We start from the raw sequence: 23368 nt of genomic DNA, 5'->3' as shown, positions 1-23368 counted from the left end.
TTGGGCCCGATCTAACCTCTAGACAAAAGGAGAGTAATGCAGAAGAAGCCTTTTCTGTGCACACGCCACAAACAGAGTCACTTGAGGTATACTAAAGCTAAAACACATTTGGACAAGCCAGCTTCATTTTGGAATAAGGTTCTGTGGACTGATGAAACTACAATTGCGTTGTTTGGAGGACGGTATGCACGGTAAAAAAAGAACACAGCATTCCAAGACAAACACTTTACTGCTTCCCACAGTAAAATTTGATGCTGGTTCCATCATGCTGTGAGGCTGTGTGATCAGTGCAGGTACTGGGAATCTTGTTAAAGTTGAGGATCTCATTGATTCCAGTCAATATGGCTTCCGCACAATGTTACCCGTGATGAATCGCGGAGGGCTGGAGCGCGGAGCGCGAAGGCGAGAGAGAGAGAGAGAGACCAATGACGGGAGTGAGAGAAAGCGCTGCAATTAAAAAAAAATGTCTAGTGGAAGTGATGCACGGAGACAGACACCGATTCTCCAATTCTCACAATTGCAGTGTCATGAGTAAATGTCTACAATGAGCAGTTTCAGAGCATATAGTAATTTCTAGCTTGTAGTGTGAAAAAAGTATTTTTTGAATATCTCACGAAAAAAGAAAAATGAACTGAACTTTAAACTAGTTCTGAATTAAAATTGTTTTAAACACTGGTGATTTCTGTAAAAGGAGGATCTACTAAATATTAATGTAATTTTTCTGTGCCCAAAAAACCTGCCAGTTTTGTTTAAAGAATTATTGCACTTTCTATATATACAGTCATATGAAAAAGTTTGGGCACCCCTATTAATCTTAATCATTTTTAGTTGTAAATATTTGGGTGTTTGTAACAGCCATTTCAGTTTGATATATCTAATAACTGATGGACACAGTAATATTTCAGGATTGAAATGAGGTTTATTGTACTAACAGAAAATGTGCAATATGCATTAAACCAAAATTTGACCGGTGCAAAAGTATGGGCACCCTTATCATTTTATTGATTTGAATACTCCTAACTACTTTTTACTTTGGTAACCTCATTGAGCTTTGAACTTCATAGCCAGGTGTATCCAATCAGGAGAAAAGGTATTTAAGGTGGCCAATTGCAAGTTGTTCTCCTATTTGAATCTCCTCTGAAGAGTGGCATCATGGGCTCATCAAAACAACTCTCAAATGATCTAAAAACAAAGATTGTTCAACATAGTTGTTCAGAGGAAGGATACAAAAAGTTGTGTCAGAGATTTAACCTGTCAGTTTCCACTGTGAGGAACATAGTAAGGAAATGGAAGAGCACAGGGACAGTTCTTGTTAAGCCCAGAAGTGGCAGGCCAAGAAAAATATCAGAAAGGCAGAGAAGAAGAATGGTGAGAACAGTCAAGGACAATCCACAGACCACCTCCAAAGAGCTGCAGCATCATCTTGCTGCTCTCTTGCTTCATATGACTGTATAAACTTAATTTCAGTTCTCAAATATCAGTGTTCTTCTGCTGTATGGTATATTTAACTAAAATTGTTGATCCAAACAACCAATGATTTATAAAAAAAAATCATGAACATTATCAAGGGTGCCTACTGTACTTTTTTCAATGCAGATGTTTCTCATACTGTTTCTATTTAGCTTCACATACAGCATTATAACAGGGTGATTATTATCTGAATTTTACACAGCGTTTACCGCTTTAAGACAAACTAATATTATCATGGAACATAAAACACTTTAGTAGTTCATTGTGTTTTTATACTTACCATATATTTTCATTTTCCTGATTCTGAAAGAACCTGATTTACATTTTGAGAAACACACTGTTATTTAGATTCAGATTAAATAATTTACAGTTAAATAATAAACATTAATCAAAGGCCTTAATACAAATTCATAACTATCCAAAATAGTTTCACTATTCTATATAAATTTTTCAAACCTGACCTACATACACCCATTTTAATATGAAAACAATCTTACAATTCCACACCAACTGTCCTGCTTACAGGACAAAAAAAAAATGCTGTATTAATATCCAAATTCAATCCTACAGTTCTGTACTGTCTGTCCTGAAACAGAAATCAATAGTAACATTAACCTTCAAAGTACTTCATGTAATATTCTTGTAAACATAGTTTTCTGTTTCTCCTGTAAAATACAGCCAATCTAGTCCAAATTTTCATACCAACACACCTGCAAACTGGGCCTGAAAAGCTTATTAACCAACAGAAATACAGCTAAGAAAGATTTGGAACTGCTGAGCAACTAGAATCCTATATCAGATAAGAACAACATTCCTCTCCCAAAACTCCCAAATCTTAAATCTTGATATATGACATTTTTCATGACCTGTTTCCCTCATCATTATTAAGAGTATTTACATTTTCCCACCGCACAGCAGCTTGACTCTGTGATACACTCTAAATAAAGCTGTACAATATTAGATTACAATGAATTATTACAGTAAATCTACATATAATAAGTTAATAATCAATGACCTTTATAAGACACGTATCAGCTTGGACAATTGAATACAAGAATAAACAGATATTCAACTTACAGGAAAACAAAAAACCAAGTAGGACCAACGGCAGAACTTGTAGGTACAGAATGATTACAGTACCTGAAAAAGAGAAAATAACAATAGGATTAAAGTCCTGTAGTGCTTCTGTCTCATGTTGTATGATTTGTAATTTATATATACAATATATAGATTAATATTATTCAATAAAAAATGTTCCTAGTTAAATTAAATATAGGTATAGAACTGTAATCAGCTAATTGAAATATAACACCTTTTTTATGAATGCATTGTTCAGTAAGTTGACTGACACAGAAGTGCAAATGCACTTCTAGTTCCTGTGAAAAAGTACTGCCAATAGAATAGGAATCTAGAATAGAATCAAGTAAACATAAAACTGCTGGCATCATGCCTAATGCCAGGCGTGGTCTAGAGAGGTATAAAGCCCCCATTACTAAGCTGTGAAGCAGTAGAACTGGTGGATTGATGGACTTTGATTCAATACTTTTGGGATGAAATGGGGTGGAGCATCACCCTGAATGCTCTTGTTGTTAAACGCAATCAAATTCTCACAGAAATGGACCAAAATCTAGTAGAAAGCTTCCGCTGAACTGTTAAGGCAGTTACTTCAACAAAAGTAGAATAAACTCTTAGTTAACACTTTACTGTGGGGTAATATGAATCAGGCTGACACCTACATAAGTATTTTATAACAACTGGCACAAACATACTTAAACATTATAAATGTTTATTACAAAAGGTGTCATAAAGGCTGCTCATGTCAACTTTAATGTAAGGTTGACATAACAACTAAATCAAGAGACTTGGTGGTGGTGACATTAGGTTATCATGACATTTTCTTGGGTAAAATGACATAGCATATTATTAGAACTGACTCTGTAGCTCTTGTTCATTGTCAGGACAATGATAATGATGATGTGCCTCAGATACCAAATAAGTCAGTTGGCAAATCTGAAGAATTGTGAACTTCAAGAAGCTGATCTCAAGAACTTTGAGAAAACACTGACCTGAAAACTGTAGTGATAAATACAGCGCATCACCTTACAGGGTTTTATATGGAATTTGTGTAACATGGCTACAAAATTTCACATCTATTCATCCACACAGGTGATGAGGCTGAGCACTGATGTTGTTATGGATGAGAGGGATGGACATAAACACAGAATTATATTTATAATTATATTTATTAAATAAAAAAAAGCTAACAAACAAACGTCACATTTTTGAGATATGAAGACCAAATTCTGATGACCTTTAGAACTTAAAGAGGACATGAAAATTTCAGTTTGTACAAGTTTTCTAAGGGATTAAATATAATGGAATTTATTTGGGGCGGGGGGGGGGGGGGGGGGCGGTTATGTAAAATGTTTACACACTAAATTCTAATATATTTATGTTTGTTACTGCCCTAAACTTTGCGCAAGTGCGCCACCATTTTTTCCATGCAGCACTGGTGATGTCACAAGGTTGGTTGTTTGAAGAGCATACGTACATAACTAGCGGTCAGGGTTAAGGAAAAGAGCGTGTTGTTTGTCGAGATTATGGATGAAGACAAAGCTGAACGGCTTATGCTTTCGAGCCGGTAAGGAGCATAAGGAGGTTCCTGTACAGGTGGAGAGGGTCGGTAACACTAACTTTACCTGGTGCAGATGCGCTCACTGCACTGCCGTGCCGACTGCAACCGAGTGGATTTGCTGTCAGGAGGCTAACGTGGACCATTTGCTCAGATGTCTTCCCTGCAGATCCCTGAGCAGAACCTTTCAGATGCTTTTCTGAGAGCGAGATGTTTGGAGGTCTCTCTGCTCTCTCTATGTGCAGGTCTGTGCAGAAACCCTGAAGCAGCTCGTCAACAGCAGGTACTGCCATCCAGTTAACTAGCTTGTTTATATACATTCAGCTATTTAGCATGTAAAGTCCAGAGTTCATTAAGACTGAATGAAACGTGCATGATTTAAGTGGATATTGAAACACCCAGGCACTGTTTGGTTGATAAACCGCTCAGTTTGGAAGTTAGAATGCTTACTGGGTAGCTAGCTTCAACTAGTTAGTGTTAGCTAGTTAGCTAGCTTTGGCTAGCTATGGTAAGATAGCTAGATAAGTAGCTAACACTAGCTATGTTATCTTTTAACTGTCAGCTTATCTAGACTTTCGGTACCGCTCGCTGCTCTGCTGGGTGGGGGCGTCATTTGGATCGTTTCTTGCGGCTTACAGCTGCTGCTTTTATAGTACCCAAAAGATTTTTAATTCAGCTTTTATTATCCATTCAGGAACTAGTGTAGGCTAATAGTTTATGTTAGTGAGGTGTTCGAGAACCAACCTCGTGACGTCAAATTAAGTGCTGGGGCAAGATGGCGCTACACTTACTTAAAAAATGACATTTAGATTGCGTATTATTTTAATTCAGTTTCACTGACAACTGTTAAACTTATAAGATTTGTTGGAGTGAAAATACATCTTGTGAATTCTACTAAATACTTAAAGTGTTTCATGTCCACTTTAATGCGTTCTTTCCAAAAATATGCTGTACGATTCGATGCACAGTTTTTGTACAATTTTCGTAAGAATGTACCCCATAGGAGTGAACAGTTGGCCAACAAAGGTGCTCAAGAAACACAATGTGTGCCCAGGGCCGCAGTACTGTGTATGTATGGAGCAACTACAGAATAAAGTAGCATCAGGTCAAAAGTTTGGACACCCCTGATTTATGCAAATAAATTACTTAGCCCCGTGTGTGTGATAAAGAAGCTATTGGATAAAGCAGCTATTGGTCAGAACCTGAAACCTGAAAAGATGGCGGCGCGCAGTAGTGCAGCGGTTTCTTACGCTCCTAGCGAACACCCTGTTTTGAGCTGTTTTTTACATCGGTTCTGAGCCCAACTTCATGGGCCCAGAACCCCAGAACCAGCAAAACCGAACTTTTGCGGATTAAGGACAGTTTGGTCAGTAAAACAGCATATATGGAGTGGGGGAGTGGATCACTGCAGACAAAGGGCAGGAGGAGGAGGCGGTGCGAGCGGCTTCAGAAGAGGGGGAAACGAGCTGGTGTGCTAGCCAGGCTAAAGGATAATGCTAACCGACCCCCGATTCCGTCAACTTTCCTGTCTAACGTCCGCTCTTTGGATAACAAGCTGGACCTGCAGCGGCTGAGGATGAGTGTTTCTGAGGAGATGAGGAACTGCGCTGTGATTTGCCTCACGGAAACCTGGCTGAACCACACCATGTCGGACTCAGCCTTCCAGCTTGCCGGCCGGCAGCTCTTCCGGCTTGTGTGTCTACATAAACAAAAGTTGGTGCACAAACTACGTGTTGGTAAACAGCCACTGCTCCGAGGCGACAGAACAGCTGACTGTGAAGTGTCGTCCCCACTACCTGCCTTGTGAGTTTTCGGCGGTGTTCGTGATTGCTGTTTACATAGCACCGGATGCTAATGCTAATAACACGCTGAAGGCTATTTATGACATCAGCTCCCTTCAGAACAAGCATTCGGACACGTTCTACTTGTTTTTTAACCTCGTAGAACTGAAGAACACGCTGCTGAGGTTTTACCAACACGTGAACATCCCAACGCGAGGTAATAACACGCTGGACCGTGTTTACACCAACGCGAGGGCCGCGTACAGAGCCTTCCCCCGCCCCCACCTCGGACTCTCTGACCACATCTCTATCATGCTGGTCCCCATATACCACCCCTCGCTGCGACGCTCCAAACCCAAACAGAAGACCATCACTGTGTGGCCCAGTGATGGTGACGCTGTGCTGCAGGACTGCACAGACTGGCAGGTCTTCAGCGAGGCTGCTGAGTGTGAGGGGGAGCTGGATCTGGAGGAATACACATCGGCTGTTCTCAGGTACATCAGCAAGTATGTGGAGGATGTCACTACTACCAAGACTTTGACTTGCTACCCGAACCAGAAGCCCTGGCTGAACGCAGAGGTGCGTTCTCTGCTGAAAGCCAGGGATGCTGCCTTCAGGTCCAGTGACTCAGGAGGGCTAGAAGATAGCTGACTGTTGGAGTTAAGAGGGCAAAAGCTGCATATGCTCAGAAAATCCAGGGACACTTTTCCTCCCAGGATCCACAGAGCATGTGGAGGGGCATCAAGTGCATCACGGACTACAAATTTCCTCCGTGGTCCACACTGCCCTCACCCACCTGAGATCTGCTTTAAACACCATGATTCCTCAGACAATGATAACCAAACTCTCCTCACTTGGACTGTGCTCTTCCCTGTGTAACTGGGTCGTAGACTTCCTGACCAACAGGCCACAGTCTGTTCACAACCTTTCTTCCCTCACCATAATCCTCAGGACTGGCTCCCCTCAGGGCTGTGTGCTGAGCCCACTCCTGTTCACACTGCTCACATATGACTGCTCACCTCTCCATCCAGGCTGTCATATTGTGAAGTTTGCAGACGACACGGCAAGGGTTGGATGCATCACGAACAGAGATGAGTCCATCTACAGGCAGGAGTTGGAACACCAGGAGGGTTGGTGCAGAGAGACCTCTGCATCAATGTAGAGAAGACAAAGGAGATGATAGTGGACTTCAGAAGGGGCCAGCATGCCCACCTCCCCCTGCAAATTGGAGGATCTGCAGTGGAAGTGGTTCACAGCTACAGGTACTTGGGTGTGCACCTAAGCAGCAACCTCACCTGGAGCAACAACACTTCCACTCTGGTCAGGAAGGCACATCAGCGGCTCTACTTCCTCAGGAGGCTGAGACGAGCTGGACTCGGGAGCATCAACATGTGGCACGGAAGCTGCTCTGCTGCAGACAGAAAAGCTCTGCAGAGGGTGGTGAAGGCTGCACAGAGGATTGTTGGAGACAGCCTCCCCAGCGCCACGGACATCTACACCTCCAGATGCAGGAAAAGGGCCACCTGCATCAGGAAGGATCCCACCCACCCAGCACACTCATTTTTTTGTCTCGCTCCCCTCAGGCCAGAGGCTGCGGAACATCAAGTGCAAAACAACCAGACTGAGTAACAGCTTCATTCCGGAAGCTGTAAGGCTCTTAAACTCCACCTAACAACACACTGCACTGACACTTTACAAGGACAAATTACTGTTTACAAACACTGTCATTTAAATCGCACTGAGACACTTTATCTTTACTGATATAATTCCATTATCATGCTGCTATAGCAAAACTTGCACTCTGGACTTCATGTTGCTGCTACCTGTCTACTCTGCCTACTATTTTTTTGTGTATTTATCTTTATCTATTTTGTTATATTATATTTTTATTGTATTCTTTTATTTTGTTATCTATTTTATCTATATATCTATTTTAACAACAGCTCTTGGGTGTAAACTGGATCGTGAGATTACAATTTTGTTTCACCTCATGTACCATGTGATGCGAATGACAATAAAATCCATCCAATAAAGTCCAACCTCTGCTCTTTTTCCAGAATAGTGTTGAGTACTTTGTAGTACAATGACCTATCCCTTTTCAGTTCCATCAGCAAATCCTTTTCAATTGCGATGAGTGCCAAGGATGACAGTCTTTCATTCTTTATAGAGCTGAGAAGCTCTGTTTAACGGAGGCTGTACTAAGCATGCAAAACAGAAGGGTCTAGGATGGCTGTCCTCAAGTCTGTTCATCTGAAGAAAATGTAGGATGTCACGGGGATTCTTCCCGTTAAAACTTTCCATTGAGTACAAGACTGTTAGTTTCATTCTCGTCATGTCTAAGTGCTCTCTGTAAGCTTCAGATGAGGATGCAAATGCAGCCGCAGGAAAAGTTGTCCTATATGACATGAAATTCAGAGGATCCAACAGATCAAGAAAATGCTATCTTTTGTGATCAGAAAACCTATTCCTGATTTGTGTTGCAATTTTGTCGATGATGGTGTTGTGTAGCTGCTGGCAGTACCCCTGCAAGTTAGTTGTTGCATTTCTCTGCTGATGTGGCATGCCCTAATTTCTCACTGTTACATTAAAAAACATGCGGTCAAAGTTTTCTCTTTCCCTCTCGATCACAGTGGACCTCCTCTATTCGTGAGAGGCAAAACTGGACTTTTGTTCTGCATCACCGCGAAAAGCACATCAGCAAAAGCAAAAATTTAATAGAATTATTTGAGGTAAAGCTATGATTTAGAAGATCTTCTTGAAGTTCTCACTTTTCTTTAGTTTCACCAACTGCATCATTTGGTATCTGAGTCACATCATTATCCTTATCCTGACATGGCAAAAAAACAAGAGCTACATAGTCAGTTGTCATAATATGCTCTGTCACCTATGCATGTTTTCCTAACTGTCTACAATGAAATTAAAATAAACCTTTCTGTTATATGTTAATTAGGATTACCAAAATTATTTATATTTGCCAAATGCCAGAAAGATTGAGAGAGAGAGATTTTTTGGCATTGGTATTATTTTCTGCAAAGTAAACATATATTTACATACCTTTCTTTAGTATTTGGTGCCATTGCCCTTAAACAGTATGACCTGGGTCAAACAGGATATCCTTTCACAAGCTTCTCACAATTAGTTGGCATAAATTTGGGCTAAAGGAATATGGTCACACCTGACTCTTCAGCTTTGCCCATGAATTTTCAATAGGATTGAGATCAGGGCTTTGTAATGGCCCCTCAAAAACATTGACTTTGTTATCCTTAAGCCACTTTGTAACCAGTTTGGCAGTATGCTATGGGTCATTGTCTATTTGGAAGACCCATTTGCGCCCAAGCTTTAACTTCCTAACTGATGTGTTAAGATGTTGCTTCAGTATATACATACTATTCTTTTCTCACAATGGCATCTATTTTGTTAAGTGCACCAGTCCCTCCTGCAGCAAAACAACCCCACAACACGATGCTGCCACCCCGTGTTTCACAGTTGGGATGGTGTTCTCAGGCTCGCCCTTTTTCCTCCAAACATAACAATAGTAATTATGGCCAAACAGTTAAATTTTTGTTTCGTCAGACCACAGGACATGTTTCCAAAAATTAAGGTCTTTGTTCCTATGTGCATTTGCAAACATTAATCTGGCTTTATCATAGTTTTTGGTTTTAGAGTAATGGCTTCTTCCCAGCAGAGTAGCTTTTCAGCTCATTTCGATACAGTATTCGATTCACTGTGCATAATGACACACTCTTACCAGCCTCAGTTGCATCTTCACAAATCCTTTTGCTTTTGTTCTTGGGTTAATTTGCACATTTCGGAATAAAGCACGTTCATCCCTGGGACACATAATCCGTCTCCTTCCTGGGCGTATATGATGGCTAGACATTCCCAACTTGTTGTAAGAAAGCGGCATGTGCCACCAACCACCACCAGAGGGCCTGGACACTGCAGTGGAAGAGCTGGTGGATCTGGTGCAAAAAAGTACTCATAGTACATAGTACACTCATAGTACATAGTACTCATGCCCCAGGTTTTGGGCACCACTTTTCGGGTGATTCCATCCAAAGTGTGTCCCCGCAAGATGCACCTGAACCCATGCAGCTGGGAGGTGCCCGTTTACCTATTCATCCACCAGCCCAACTGGCCTTAGACCCTGTGGTATCCCCCATGTCAGGATTGCATCTCTCTGTTAAATTAGCCTGGGCCCCTTAACAACATACCTCACTAACAGCCTTTGTACACTCTGGTGCTGCAGGAGGTTTGACACCTCCCTTGCAGCTAGTTTGGGCATTCCAGTTGAGCCATTAGAGCATCCACTACCTGTCCTTGCTATAGATGGGAGGGTTGTGGGCTCCGGCCCTGTGACACATCGCACCAAACCAGTAATCCTCCAGGTGGGGGCCCACATGGAACAGGTGGAGTTATGTTAGGTTGGGTACCCCTGGTTGGAGCTTCACAACCCACGTATAGACTGGTCAACCCACTCAGTCTATGCTTGTGGCCCATTTTGTCAGGGGAACTGTTTAAAGCTCAATGAAGCACTTCCTCGAGCGTTTCCACCAAAGGAGATACCCATACCGTACTTAGACAGAGTTCCTGTAAGGTGTTCAGAAAAGATCAGTCCCAGGTCCTGACCCCACACAGGCCATATGACTGTGCAATTGACCTCTTACCAGGCACAACTCCACCCAGGGGTCGATTGTTTGCACTCGCTCCTCCTGAACATGCTGCCATGGACACCTACATTTGTGAGGCCTTGGAGTCAGGCCTTATACGGCCTTCCTCATCACCAGCAGGGGCTGGATTTTTTTTTTTTGTGGGGAAAAAAGATGGTGGACTTCGTCTCTGCATAGATTAAACAGGACTAAACGCCATCACTGTGAAGGACCGTTACCCCCTTCCCTTGATGCAGACAGCTTTTGAGGCACTGCAGCAGGCCTCAATTTTTACCAAATTGGACCTGCGCAGTGCCTACAACCTGGTTCGCATAAGGCAGGGGGATGAATGAAAAACAGCCTTCATTACCCCAACAGGGCACTACGAGTACCATGTAATGCCCTTTGGTCTCATGAACGCCCCCGCAGTGTTCCAACGCTTTATTAATGATGTACTGCGGGAGGCCTTGGACCAATATGTTTACGTCTACCTTAAAGACATACTGATTTACAGCCGGTCACAAGAGGAACACATAGGACATGTCCGACGGGTTCTCCAGTTGCTCTTGGAGAACCGTCTATTTCTAAAACTGGAGAAGTCTGTGTTCCATTCTGAGACAGTATCGTTCTTGGGGTTCATGGTATCCAAAGGCACTCTTCGCATGGATCCAGCCAAGATCAAGGCTGTCAAAGACTGGCCGCTCCCTTCCACTCTTAGGCAGGTCCAGTCTTTACTGGGGTTCGCCAACTTTTTTCGCCGTTTCGTGCGTCAATTCAGCACGGTGGCAGCACCCCTTACTGCCTTAACACGAAAAACCCCGGGGCCCTTTCGCTGGACAGCGGAGGCTCAGAAAGCCTTTGAAGAAATCAAGACTGAACCCACGTCAGGCCCAGTGGGCTCTATTCTTTGATCGTTTCCATTTTGTTCTGTCCTATAGGCCAGGTTCCAAAAATACCAAGCACGATGCCCTGTCCAGATGTTGGGCCCCCCCTAGACCTGAGCCAGTCCCTGAACCAGTTGTCCCTGCCTCCAAAATAGTTGCCCCCCTCCGCTGGGGTATTGAGGAGTCCATTGCACGAGCCCTCCAACAGGAGCCTGACCCAGGGGGTGGCCCCCCCGGTCGCCAGTATGTGCCGTTGGCTGTCCGTCAGCAGCTCCTGCAATGGGGCATTCCTTCTCTTTTTCTGGCCATCCCGGGGCAGTCCGAACTTTGGAGTTCCTTCAAAGGCGCTTCTGGTGGCCAGGGTTGGACAAAGACACTTGTGCTTTCGTTGCTTCTTGTGAGGTATGCCAAAAGAACAAGGCACCTCGGTCCCGACCGCCTGGTCTCCTACACCCATTACCAATCCCGTCCCGTCCATGGTCCCATGTATCATTGGACCTTGTGACGGGTCTACCACCATCAAAGGGCAACACGGTTGTAATGGTGCTTGTGGACCACTTTTCCAAGGCATGCAAGTTTGTGGCGCTGCCCAAACTTCCCTCTGCCAAGGAAACTGCGGATCTTCTTCTACAACACGTCGTGAGATTACATGGCATGCCCCGGGATCTTGTGTCGGACCGGGGGCCCCAGTTCGCCAGCCGGTTTTGGAAAGACTTTTACAAGCTGATGGGAGCCACAGTGAGTCTCACTTCCGGCTTCCACACTGAATTGAACAGGCAAACCGAGCAGGTCAATCAAGACCTCGGCCAACTGCTACGTTGCCTCACTGCGGGCAACCAGACATCCTGGACTGACCAACTGCTCTGGGCAGCGTATTTCCACAACACCCTGTGGCATTCATCCTTGGGTATGTCACCCTTTGAATGCCAATTCGGGTACTCCTCTCCACTATTTGTGGAACAGGTGAGGGAAGTGGGTGTATCCTCTGCTGAGCAGTATGTCCGTCGGTGTCGCAGGGCCTGGCAGAAGGCACGTGCCACCTTGCAGGCGACCTCAAAGACCAGAAAACGAGTTTCAGATCGCAAAAGAAGCCGTGCCCCCCAGTTTCGCGTGGGTCAACGTGTGTGGCTGTCCACTAGGGACCTTCCGCTGCGAGGTGTCTCGCATAAACTGGTTCCACGTTTCCCCACCTACGTCCATTTTTGTGTGGAGCCCCCTCACCTGGAACTCGACCCCCTCCCCCACGTCTGGTGGGCGGTTCCCCTGCGTTCACGGTTTGGTGTTTGCTGGATGTGCGTAAGGTTCGGGGCAGCACCCAGTATCTTGTTGACTGGGAGGGTTACGGGCCAGAGGAACGTTCGTGGGTCCCTCGGAACCGGATTCTTGACCCAGCTCTAATCCGGGACTTCCAGCGTGATCGTGCTGCTGGCTTGGGGTCGTCAGGTGTCGCCCCTAGAGGGGTGGGTACTGTAAGAAAGCAACATGTGCCGCCAACCACCACCAGAGGGCCTGGACACTGCAGTGGAAGAGCTGGTGGATCTGGGGCAAAAAACTCCAAGTCCCAGAATCCCCAGCAGTAATTAGAGCAAATCAGGCTCAGCTGTGAACACAGCTTAAAAACCCCAGCCAAACCTCAGTTCACCATCACACCTTTGTAGAGGGGTGACCGGTAACAGTGGGTAAAGAAGAAAAGAGATTATTAGAAACACAAAAAAATGAGATCTTAAAAGAAGCCACAAAAAGAGAGAAAAGATCTGTGTTTTTCTAAGTTTTGTTTTTCAAGAAGCCTTCTCTAAGTTTCTTTAAGTTTCATTTCCTTTCCTTTGTTTGGGCCATGCCATGTGGCAGCAGATTCTTTGTTTGATTTTCCCGCCCTTTTTCTCCACTGCCACATGTAAGGCTCTCTTCCAAAGCCTCTGCACACGCCCTAAGTAGAGCAGTGGTAGCACACCCGTCGGCAACTCCAAAGGTTGGGAGTTCAAACCCCGCTTCAAGCACTCCATCCCAGATCTATCAAACCATTTACACAGACACACAAGTAATGTCAAATATATTGATAAATAATACAACTAATAAATAAGCAAATAAATATAAATAAATAAAATAAATAAGTAAATAAAACAACTCTGCATTTGAGTCCACCTCCCCACTAAACCGTAACACTTGTGTGTACTTGCATATAGTTGTTTGTACAGATAAACGAAGCACCTTCAGGCATCTGGAAATTGCACCCAAGGATGAACAAGATCTGTGAAAGTCCACAATTTTCTTTCTGATATCTTAGTTAATTTCGTTAGACTTTCACATAATGTTACTCAAAGTGGCAGTATGTTTAGGAGTGCCTTAAAATATGTCCACAGGTGTGTCTCTAATTAACTGAGATGTTGCCAATAAACCTTTTAAAAGAAGCTTCCAGAGACATGACATAATCATATGGGCTTTCCTAAATTGTTTAAAGGCATCCTTATTCATATTACCCTACAGTAAAGTATTTTTGAAGTCAAGTGTTTTTTTAACACCCTTGGTTTAAGAAGAAACATTGAATGTCTGATGCCAATGTCAACAAAATGCAGTAAAATGTAGATGATCTGTTCGTTCCCTGATTTGATTCAATAATTGTTTTCTTCACAAGCCCTTAGATTTGATGTGCTGTTCTAACATCAATGTAAATAAATTATGTATAAAAGTGCCGGTACATAGTGTATATAACAGAAACTAGAGAAATGTGATACTTACTTAGATTTCGGCTATATGAAAAAACAACCCACCCTCGGATCACGTTGATGAATGCTGCCAGGAAGTAATTCAAGGCTTGAGTGTTAGTCTTTGTAAACCCTTTGTAAAAAAGAGCATAATCAGTACAGTCTGTACAATCTGGAATGAAAGATCTTCACCACCAATATATACATGATACAACATTTTGGGTTAAACCTGAGAATCTGTGAGTAAGAAGAGGGCAAGCAACATTTCATATTCATATTTCATAAGATTATCTACTGTATTTTAATATCTCAGGAGAGAGAGGGAGAGAGAGAGAGAGAGAGAGAGAGAGAGAGAGAGAGAGAGAGAGAGAGAAAGAGGGGAGAGAGAGCACAAGTGTGAGAGAGACAGTGCAAGTTACCTTAAGACAGAACAAGTTACTGAGAGACAGAGTGAGTGAGAGGGAGAAACAGCACGAGTGAGAGAGAAGGAGAGAGCAAGAGTGAGAGAGAGACAGAGTGAGTAAGCGAGACAGTAATGTAATAATGAGAAAATAAACCAGTTTTTTTTCTGATAGTATTTCTTAATATTAAATAATAAGTAGGGGTGTATGGAGGCAGTATGGCTTTCTATATGCAATGTATTCAGGATTTACCAAAACCACAATAAATGAATAAATAAATTCAACCATTCAAATAATGCTGTCTCCCCACCACAGGGGCTGTTTGTAGATCTATCAAGGCTGTTTCACTGATCGAATGGTTAATGAAGGGCACCTTTGACACCTTTATTCATTTAATTTAAGACTTGTAACTTGTTCCTGAAAGGTCGTTTTGGTAGGAGGATGTTTAGCGCATCATTCAAGCTTCCACTGCAGTAACCAGAGTAATCAGAGAAGGGCTTCAAGATGTAGAAATCTTTACACTGCATGACCCACCACTGGCTCATACAATGCTTATTATAATAATAATAATAATAATAATAATAATAATAATAATAATAATAACAACAACAACAACAACAAAACAACTATTATTATTATTATTATTATTATATTATATTAAATTATATATTATTTAAAAATCATATGAAACTCCACTGGTGGGAAGTGTTGCAGCACGCTGACGCCAATTGGCCTAAATTCTCCCTTTAAAATAATATTATTAGTTTTGAGTCTATTTCAGGTTGGGCTCAGGCAGAACGTTCACAGGCTCTGGTCGGACTGCATTTTTTGGGCCTGATCTAAGCTCTACAGTGAATACCGCACTCTCCACATACGGGTGACCCAACCAAGGCAAAATCTGGACATTGTATTGCCTATGTCATAAAATCCAGCATGACCCGGCTCAAGCCCATACACGGTCTGCCCGAGCCTGACTCAACCCACCCCACCCGTCATTATGAGCCCGAGCCTGATTTAAACACATTTTTTAGTAAGTAGAGCGTTAAAACCAAACATTTTAAAACTGTTTTCAGGATTATAACATTCTAACTTGTGCAACTTCGTCATTTTGCTATGTTGTGATTATATATTTTTTAGTATTTCGGGTTTAGTTTAGTTGGCTATTTTCCAATTTCATATTTATTTTTCTATTGTTTATTTTTTTATAAAAAGTAAATTTTAGAGTTAATTTAGTGCAGGAATTTCCTTTCTTTTTATTTGTTTTGGCTACATATTATTAATATTATTATATTTCTGTTGGGATTTGTCTTGTTTTCTTTGTTAATTGTGGTGGCAGCAAGCTTATGGGTTGTTGTCGGCCGCAGGGTGTTGCTCTTGGAAAATTTCTTAGTTCACATCTGTTTAAAATATTGCAATAAAATTAAACCGTGAACTCAGTAACGTGGATCTAGTGCTGGACGATATGGCCAAAATTTATATCACGATATATTCCTTAATTTTGGTCGATATAATTTCAATATCGATATAAATATTCTGAAGGTGTAAGGGCTGGTGCCCGATCGAGGTGTCCTCCAGGGCGTCGGAGGGCGCGCCAGGCCAGCGCCGAGGGCTGATTGGCTAATTATCAACACCTGCTTTCAACAGCTTATAAGCAGCGCCAACCAGCCACTCGGCGCTGGATCTTTGAAGCTCGTGAGAGCGAATCTATGCCCGATTTTCGAGCGAGCCTCGGCTCTTTTTCTCTTTTCTTCCCTGCTATCCCTTTGGAGAGAGTTTTGTTCAGCACCGCTGGCAAAACTCCTCCCGCATAAGTATCTTCCTCTATCCCTTTCCTCTCCCTCTCTAGTCTGGTGGAGCAGAGCGGTGTGCTCTGTTCTACCGCCCCTCTCGAGTCTGTGTGTGTCTGTGTGTGTTTCTCACCGCGAGGCACGCGGTTGTTTACCTTCTCTCTCCCGCGCTGTTCCTCCCCTCTCTGGTGGAGCAGCGTTTAAATCCACAAACACCTCAGTTCAGTTTTGTTTTCTTTGGAAGCCCCTTTTGTTCAGTTACTCCTTCACCTCGTTTTATAAGAGGTAGCCGTAGCTTCCACGGCGAGTATTGTTTACAATTCTCCCCCTTTCTCTCACTCACGCTCGGCGTGAATTTAGTTTTCCGCCTGTTTTCCCTCTCCGCCCGTTTTCGTTGCTCCGCCCCTTTCGGTGGAGGCTCTAAAGGGCGATTAAAGCGGCCGCATCCCAATCCGCTCGCTGGTTCAGCGGTTAGAGCATTGGGCTGCGACCGCGACAGCCTGGGTTCAATCCCCGCGTGGAGCGGGGTTTAATAATAATAATTATATCTATAATATTATTATAGATCCTATTAATATATATATATATATATATATATATATATATATATATATATATATATATATATATATATATATATATATATATATATATATATATACTATTATATATTGATTATTATTATTATTATTATTATTATTATTATTATTATTATTATTATTATTATTACTTTCCTTTTTCTTGGGTTTACCTGCTTTGAGATCCACTGCTCAGCACTTGGGTTCTAAAACCTTCTGGGCTGGAGAGCTACTGCTCCCAACCCATTACAGAAGGCCTCAGAAAACTGCTAAGAATCCCTGCAATGGAAATCTGTACACTGTCTGAAATTTTAATTTAAGTCTTTGAAACCTCCTTTCACAAAAAAACTTTATAATACTTAATTAAGAAATAAAAAAATCTCAAAATAAATCAATGCTCAATTTTATTTGCATATAGCAAAAAAAACACAACATCCCTGTCAAACATAAACCTATATAACTAACTAACTAAAAATAACTTTAAATTACAACAGAGGCAGAGCGTCTAACTCTTTTGTAAACATATTTAACAGATCAAAGCAGAAGTGTTACAACCAGGATAAAGAATACAAGAAGCCTTTATATACATAAAAGAAACATTACATGAATTATAAATAACTTAGTTACAACATAAACTACAAAAGTGCTTCAGCCAGAATACAAGAAGCCTTCATATACATAAAAACAACAAGATTTTCCCCTCAAATAAACAAACCTATAGGCTTTATCAACTATAAATAACTCAGTTACAACATAAGCTATAAAAGTGCTTCATCCAGAATACAAGTATTCATATACATAAAAGGAATATGATATCCCTATATGATAAAATATAGCGGACCCTCGGCTAACCGCTGCCCAAACGGACCCTCGGCTGACCGGTGCTCGAGCGGACCCACGGCTAACCGCTGCCCAAACGGACCTGTGGCTAGGCTCGGCTTGGTTCCGTTCCGTTCCGCTCCGCTCCAGCGCGGAACATTTCACATGCGAACCTAGCCTACCCAAGCCTTGAATCTGCTCGTCCCGGCTCCGTTTGGTTCCAGCGCGAGGCATTTTAGATGCGTAGCGGAGCGGACCCAAGCCTAGCCTAGCCTAGCCAAATCTAACCTAGCCTAGCCTAGCCTAGCCTATCTGGCTACGTGCCTGTGTGATTACGTCATCACGCACAGACATAGCTCAGTTACGGAGACTGTGTTCAGCTGTGGCGAGCTTACACCAGTAAAAAATGCCTGTCCATGTAAATAATACATATCGATATACCACAAAAAGGATATCACCGTTGTTGAAACAATTCTTATCGTGATAAATACCGATACTGAATTATTGTCCAGGCCTACGTGGATCTAATCAAATTGAATCGTCAACAAAGTGTATCATTACACTCCTAATAACTAGTGTAATATCTTTGTCTCAGTAGTTTGATCTACCTTTATTTAGTGATTAAATACATTTCTAAAGGATTTACAAACTTTTAAGTACCACTTTTGTTTGTAGCATTTAGCTTAATAATGCACAAGAAGCAACATCATTCCTCTTGCTCTGGTAGGGGAACTTGCACAGCTCTCTTCAACCCAAAAACTGATTGTATTGTTATTATTTGTTCAATAATTTTGTCTCTCCTTGGTTTGAACAGGCTCAGCAGCTGCTTGGGAAAGATCATGGATGCAGAGTGTAGGGACACAGTTTCAGCTGTTATTTATACATCTTTTAGATCTGCATCACTTGGCTCTTTTTAATGATAACTATAATAACTTACTCTAATTAATCTACTTATACCTCAAAGTCTAATGCCACTGTATGCATTACTCTGTAACACAACAGCAACACAAGCAGATCATGTTTTTTTCTGCTCTGTTTTTGTTTGTGAGGGACTGTAGTTTTCTGGTGTTTCTTGGTTAACATGCTCAAAGATCATCTCTGCTTTGGTTTCATGAATTTTCCACTGCATATTAACGAAGCAATTGACAGAGTGTGTAAAGTGTTTGCTATGCCCTTTGGAGTTTTTTATTCTTCATTATACTATTATTTAATAAAGTTTCTTTTTGAGTGGATATTTTTTTTTGTTCAATAAAGAAAAAAAAATTATATATATATATATAGCCGCAAGCAGCAATCAGCGGGTTCAAGCACCAACTGACACAATGGTGTCTACTACAGCATGGGATGGTGATGTGTAAGAAGGTCTAATTGGGAAATAATTGGGAAAAACCCTGCCACATTTATAGATTATCAAATGTCTTTCACCTGTTATTAATGTTGAGCAGAGACCGTTAAACATGATCAGTGCTTAAATTAACATATAAATCTATGGAACGTTGTAGAATATTCATTAAGTTACAATTGAGTTACAATTTGTCAAAAGGCATCTACATGTTATGGTTTTTGATCAGGAGACTTCAACCAGAATGTTCACAAAGTGGTTCAGATTGACTTTTTCAAAATAAGCTGAAGTTTTTGACCAAACAAGTTTATATTAACACCAAGGAGTGAATGTTCTGACATGACATGTAATTACAAAGTTGTTCTAAATCTAGTTCTGAATTAAATGGCACTTCATCACAGTGAGTTTGTACAGAAGTGTTTTACATTGTGAGATTAAAGCAAATACTGCAGAGTTACAGCAATTTCGGCTCACAGATTGCTTGATGCCTGGACACTGTTGTAAGTGACAATTTCACAATTGTTTTAATGACTATTTACCTGCAGACTCTGCCTTGTGCAACAAGACCAAAATTGAGGTCATATGTCAAATACCCAGAGACTAGTTTGTATAAAGCTATTTTGAAACAATGAGCATTTTCAAACATAATTGTGTTTACACATTTTTCAGAGCCACTGTACTTAATATGGCAAAACCAATTAAATGTCAAAATATTACAGTATGATTGACATATACTAGTTTTTCTACTCCTCCGTCTGCAGCCCACAACATCACCCCCTGCCCAACCGCTGTTTTTTTACTTTTTACAGAAGAGAAAACTCTTTAATTTGTGTTTGCTGATTCTCTGTTAAGAAAATAAAAAGTTTGAGTTTGCCCAGCTGTCTCTGTCTGGTTCTGGTGCTTATCTGCTTATCTCGCTGGTGACAAAACTTTAATACTTTATCTGTGGTTATTGATTGAATACTGTATTCTGTGTATTGGGCGATAGTCAGGATTGCTAAGGACCAGGGGAGACTTTTTTATATACTTCTCTCCGTGTGTCTCTCCACAACCAAGCAACAACCAATCAGATGCTGATCAAGGCAGACGCTGAAGATTTGAGTGTTAATTAAACCAAACTTTCTCAGATGCGTGATCAGGGCGAGTGAACGGGAAACAGAGAAAAGGAAATTTGAAGAGGCGCCTTCAGCTTATAAATCCGCTGTTTGGGACCATTTTGGCTTCAGTGTTGAGTATGATGGAAAAGGTAAAAACACAGTGAGCAGATAAAGCACAGTGTGATATCAGTTTGGTATTTTCTTAAAGTGTGTGACTGGCTGACAATATTTGTTGGTTGAGTTGATTGAATAATATTCATGTTTACATTTTATATTACTGCAATTTTAAAAAAATTGCCTTTTTTTGATTAATGGTAAGAATAAGTGTGCCTTTTTTATAATAAATGTTGTGATTTTAATCTGTGTCTTTTTCTATTTAATATTGGCTCTGCAAGTGTGAGTAGGAGCACCTTGTTGATTTAAAACAGAAAGGGCCCTATCGTACACCTACGCAAGGCATGTAGCGTGGCACGTTGCCATCGTGTTTCTATCTTGGCGGCAGAAAGACGCGTTGCGTGTTTGATCCTGTGAGAGGACGTCGAAATTCAATGGTCAGTCACGCACCAAAAACTGAATCACGATCACCCTGCGCCCTGCGCTCCAAAATACCCCATACCATCACTTCCTTACCACAGTAAAAAAGAAATAAAAAAACTTACCCAGAGCCTTCAGCAATTAACTATAAAAATATACTTAAAAATCTGCATGACAGTTATAAGGAGTTATATTTATGTTCAGTACGCAGACTTAATAACTTTAACTTAATTTCAGCAGACACAGGCATTCTGCTGTTTGAGAATTTTAACAGATGCTTATTCTCACTCAAATGCTGGAGTTTTAGATATAAAAAATAAACATAATGGACAAATCGAATAAACATTTTTTTAATTTCACTTTGCTATTATTTAACAAAAAATTCACTTTTATTATTATTATTTTTTATACATCTGAAAAATAAAGCACATTGTCACCCTTGCCTCTGGAGCTGTCCGTCAATTATATACAACTTAATACTTTTAAAATACACAGAAATATAAAGCCATATGTTAGCTTTCATTTCGTATCACCAGGGCACATTTTTACAAATCTAAAATATATTAATTCATTAACGAAAATCTGGTTCAGCGCTCAAAAAAGACCGCAGGTGCGTGTAGCGGAATTGGCAGCGCGGGATTACCTCTGTTTTCTTCAAAAAGTCTTTTAATAAATAAGGTCGTATCAAGTGTACTAATTCATGGTATAAACTCACTATATTTCCGTATAATTAATCAAAAGAAATCAGGCAAAATGCGCTGCACCTCTCTCTCTCTCTCTCGCGCGCACGCACAGCGCGGAGCTGAATTCTGCGCGAGGATACAAAACTCAGTTTAGTTAATGAAATTAAGATGAGTGAGGACCTGTAAAGTTAATAAAATATTGTCAAATATAAAGGATAGGTTGAGGTTTTGATGAGCTGCTTCAATTAATTGAAACTGAAACTTTTATTATTCTGCGCACTGTGAAGCCTGTGATTGTTTTAAATTAGTTTTTTTATACTTTATATTTTATATTATTTATTGTTTAATTCATTTTAATAATTTTAATTATTTTATTGATCAAATTATATTAAAAACATTAAACATGTATATATTTTCCCATGATTCCCATGTTCTTCGTTTACTCATATAAATTTTATAATTTTTTATAATTCTTATAATTTTACTTTATATTCAACTACTATTATTTTTCCTTTATAAGATACACATTCTTCATTTTTTATGTATCAATTTTTATGATTTTATGTCGTATTTTTTCTTTTTTACGTAGATATTTTAATTGTCTATAGTAAATGTCAGTTTTTATTTCAAATTTTTAAAAAATATAAACAATAAACAGAATAAAGAATAAAACAACATTCCCTTTATTTCAGCTGCTTCCCTTATTTGAACAGCGTGAGGCACAGTCAGTTTATGCACTCTTAAAATAGGAATGAACAGAAGACAAAGCGCAGCTGCCTCTTAAAGGGGATGGATACAGACACACTGATTGGTTTATTTCACGTTACGCCCAAAACACACCCATGAATAAATAAGAGAATTAAAACACGCCCTTTGCACCTTTGGAGCTGTGCAAGGCCTATTTTTCACGCCCTTACAACAGCCCCTAAATCCAGCTGCGCAAAGTGCAATTAACTAGTGCGCTATAGATCGTTAAATTAGGGCCCAAAGGGTTTAAAGCACACTGCATGTTGGAACTAGATAATATTGATATATATCAAAACCGAACCGGAACAGTGGTCCAAGAACCGTGATAAGAACCGAACCATGGCCACACTGTACCGTTGCATCCCTAGTGGCCATACTGTTCACAAATTTCAACCTTTAGATGAATATTGAAGCCCATTTTAATACCAAACATGTCAGGATTGGTCAAAATTCCTATGACTAGTTCACAAAAGTATGTTTTGCATATTATGCAAATTGGTAAAAATTAGCAAACAATTTAAACTGGTGGAAGTGCATGGTGCAAATTGGAAAGTTGTAGGTATTGACCCAAGGTATTGAATCCAACAAAAAAAATTGAATGTAGGTCTCATGGTTCTGAAGTTATGGAGCAAAATATGAAAAATGATCTTTCCTTGTTAATGGCATCACCCATTGACCAATCAGTGCCATTTTTGTTGTCTGCCAAGATGCACTAATCCTACAACTACCTACCAAGTTTCGTGTCTCTACGACGTACTGTCTAGGCTGCAGATATGCGTTTTTCGAGAAAAAAAGAATAATAATAATACAATTTTTTTTGCAAAAACATTACAGTTCTGCGCACCTTCGGAGCTTGAACCCTAATAAAACTCATTCCACATAGCCAAGGTTACTGCACAGGAAATAATACACCATACAATAAAATATCCAAAGACAAACAGTCTGCAAAACTTTACAACAGATTTGGCATTTCACTGGTTTAGACAGACCCCACCTCTCTATTATTAGTATTAGACAGTGAACAGGGGGGAACGGGGGTAAGTTCAGTAGTCAGACAGGTTATATGAAGATGTCTTGGTTAATATAATAGCTGAAATTCTTACCTTGAGCAAAGATATTTATGTAAAGCACAAGCAGTGGTGTTGTAAAGAGGACTAAAAAAAAAATAATAATTCCCCATTTTTGTGTTTCCTGATACAAATGCCAGAAATTCAAAAGAAGACCTAGAACACAAACAAAAGAACAGATTATTCAATTAAATC

At 40.7% G+C, this 23368-nt stretch overlaps 1 protein-coding gene across 4 annotated transcripts in view; it reads right to left on the bottom strand.

Moving 5' to 3' along the window:
- Positions 1–23368, bottom strand: part of LOC103040198 (butyrophilin-like protein 2) — a 275510-nt gene that overhangs the window by 86554 nt on the left and 165588 nt on the right. For 3 of the 4 annotated variants that reach the window (XM_049464769.1, XM_049464767.1, XM_049464768.1), the window contains exon 8: positions 18708–23329. In XM_049464769.1, the coding sequence (XP_049320726.1) occupies positions 23166–23329 (164 nt within the window). In that variant the 3' untranslated portion in view covers positions 18708–23165. Of the gene's footprint in view, positions 1–18707; positions 23330–23368 lie in introns of those variants that run through there. The other variant, XR_007424467.1, reaches the window with a different exon arrangement.

This window comes from Astyanax mexicanus, chromosome 15, assembly GCF_023375975.1.
Source record: "Astyanax mexicanus isolate ESR-SI-001 chromosome 15, AstMex3_surface, whole genome shotgun sequence".
In the NCBI taxonomy this organism is placed as follows: domain Eukaryota; kingdom Metazoa; phylum Chordata; class Actinopteri; order Characiformes; family Acestrorhamphidae; genus Astyanax; species Astyanax mexicanus.
This window is presented reverse-complemented; position numbering and strand designations above follow the sequence as displayed.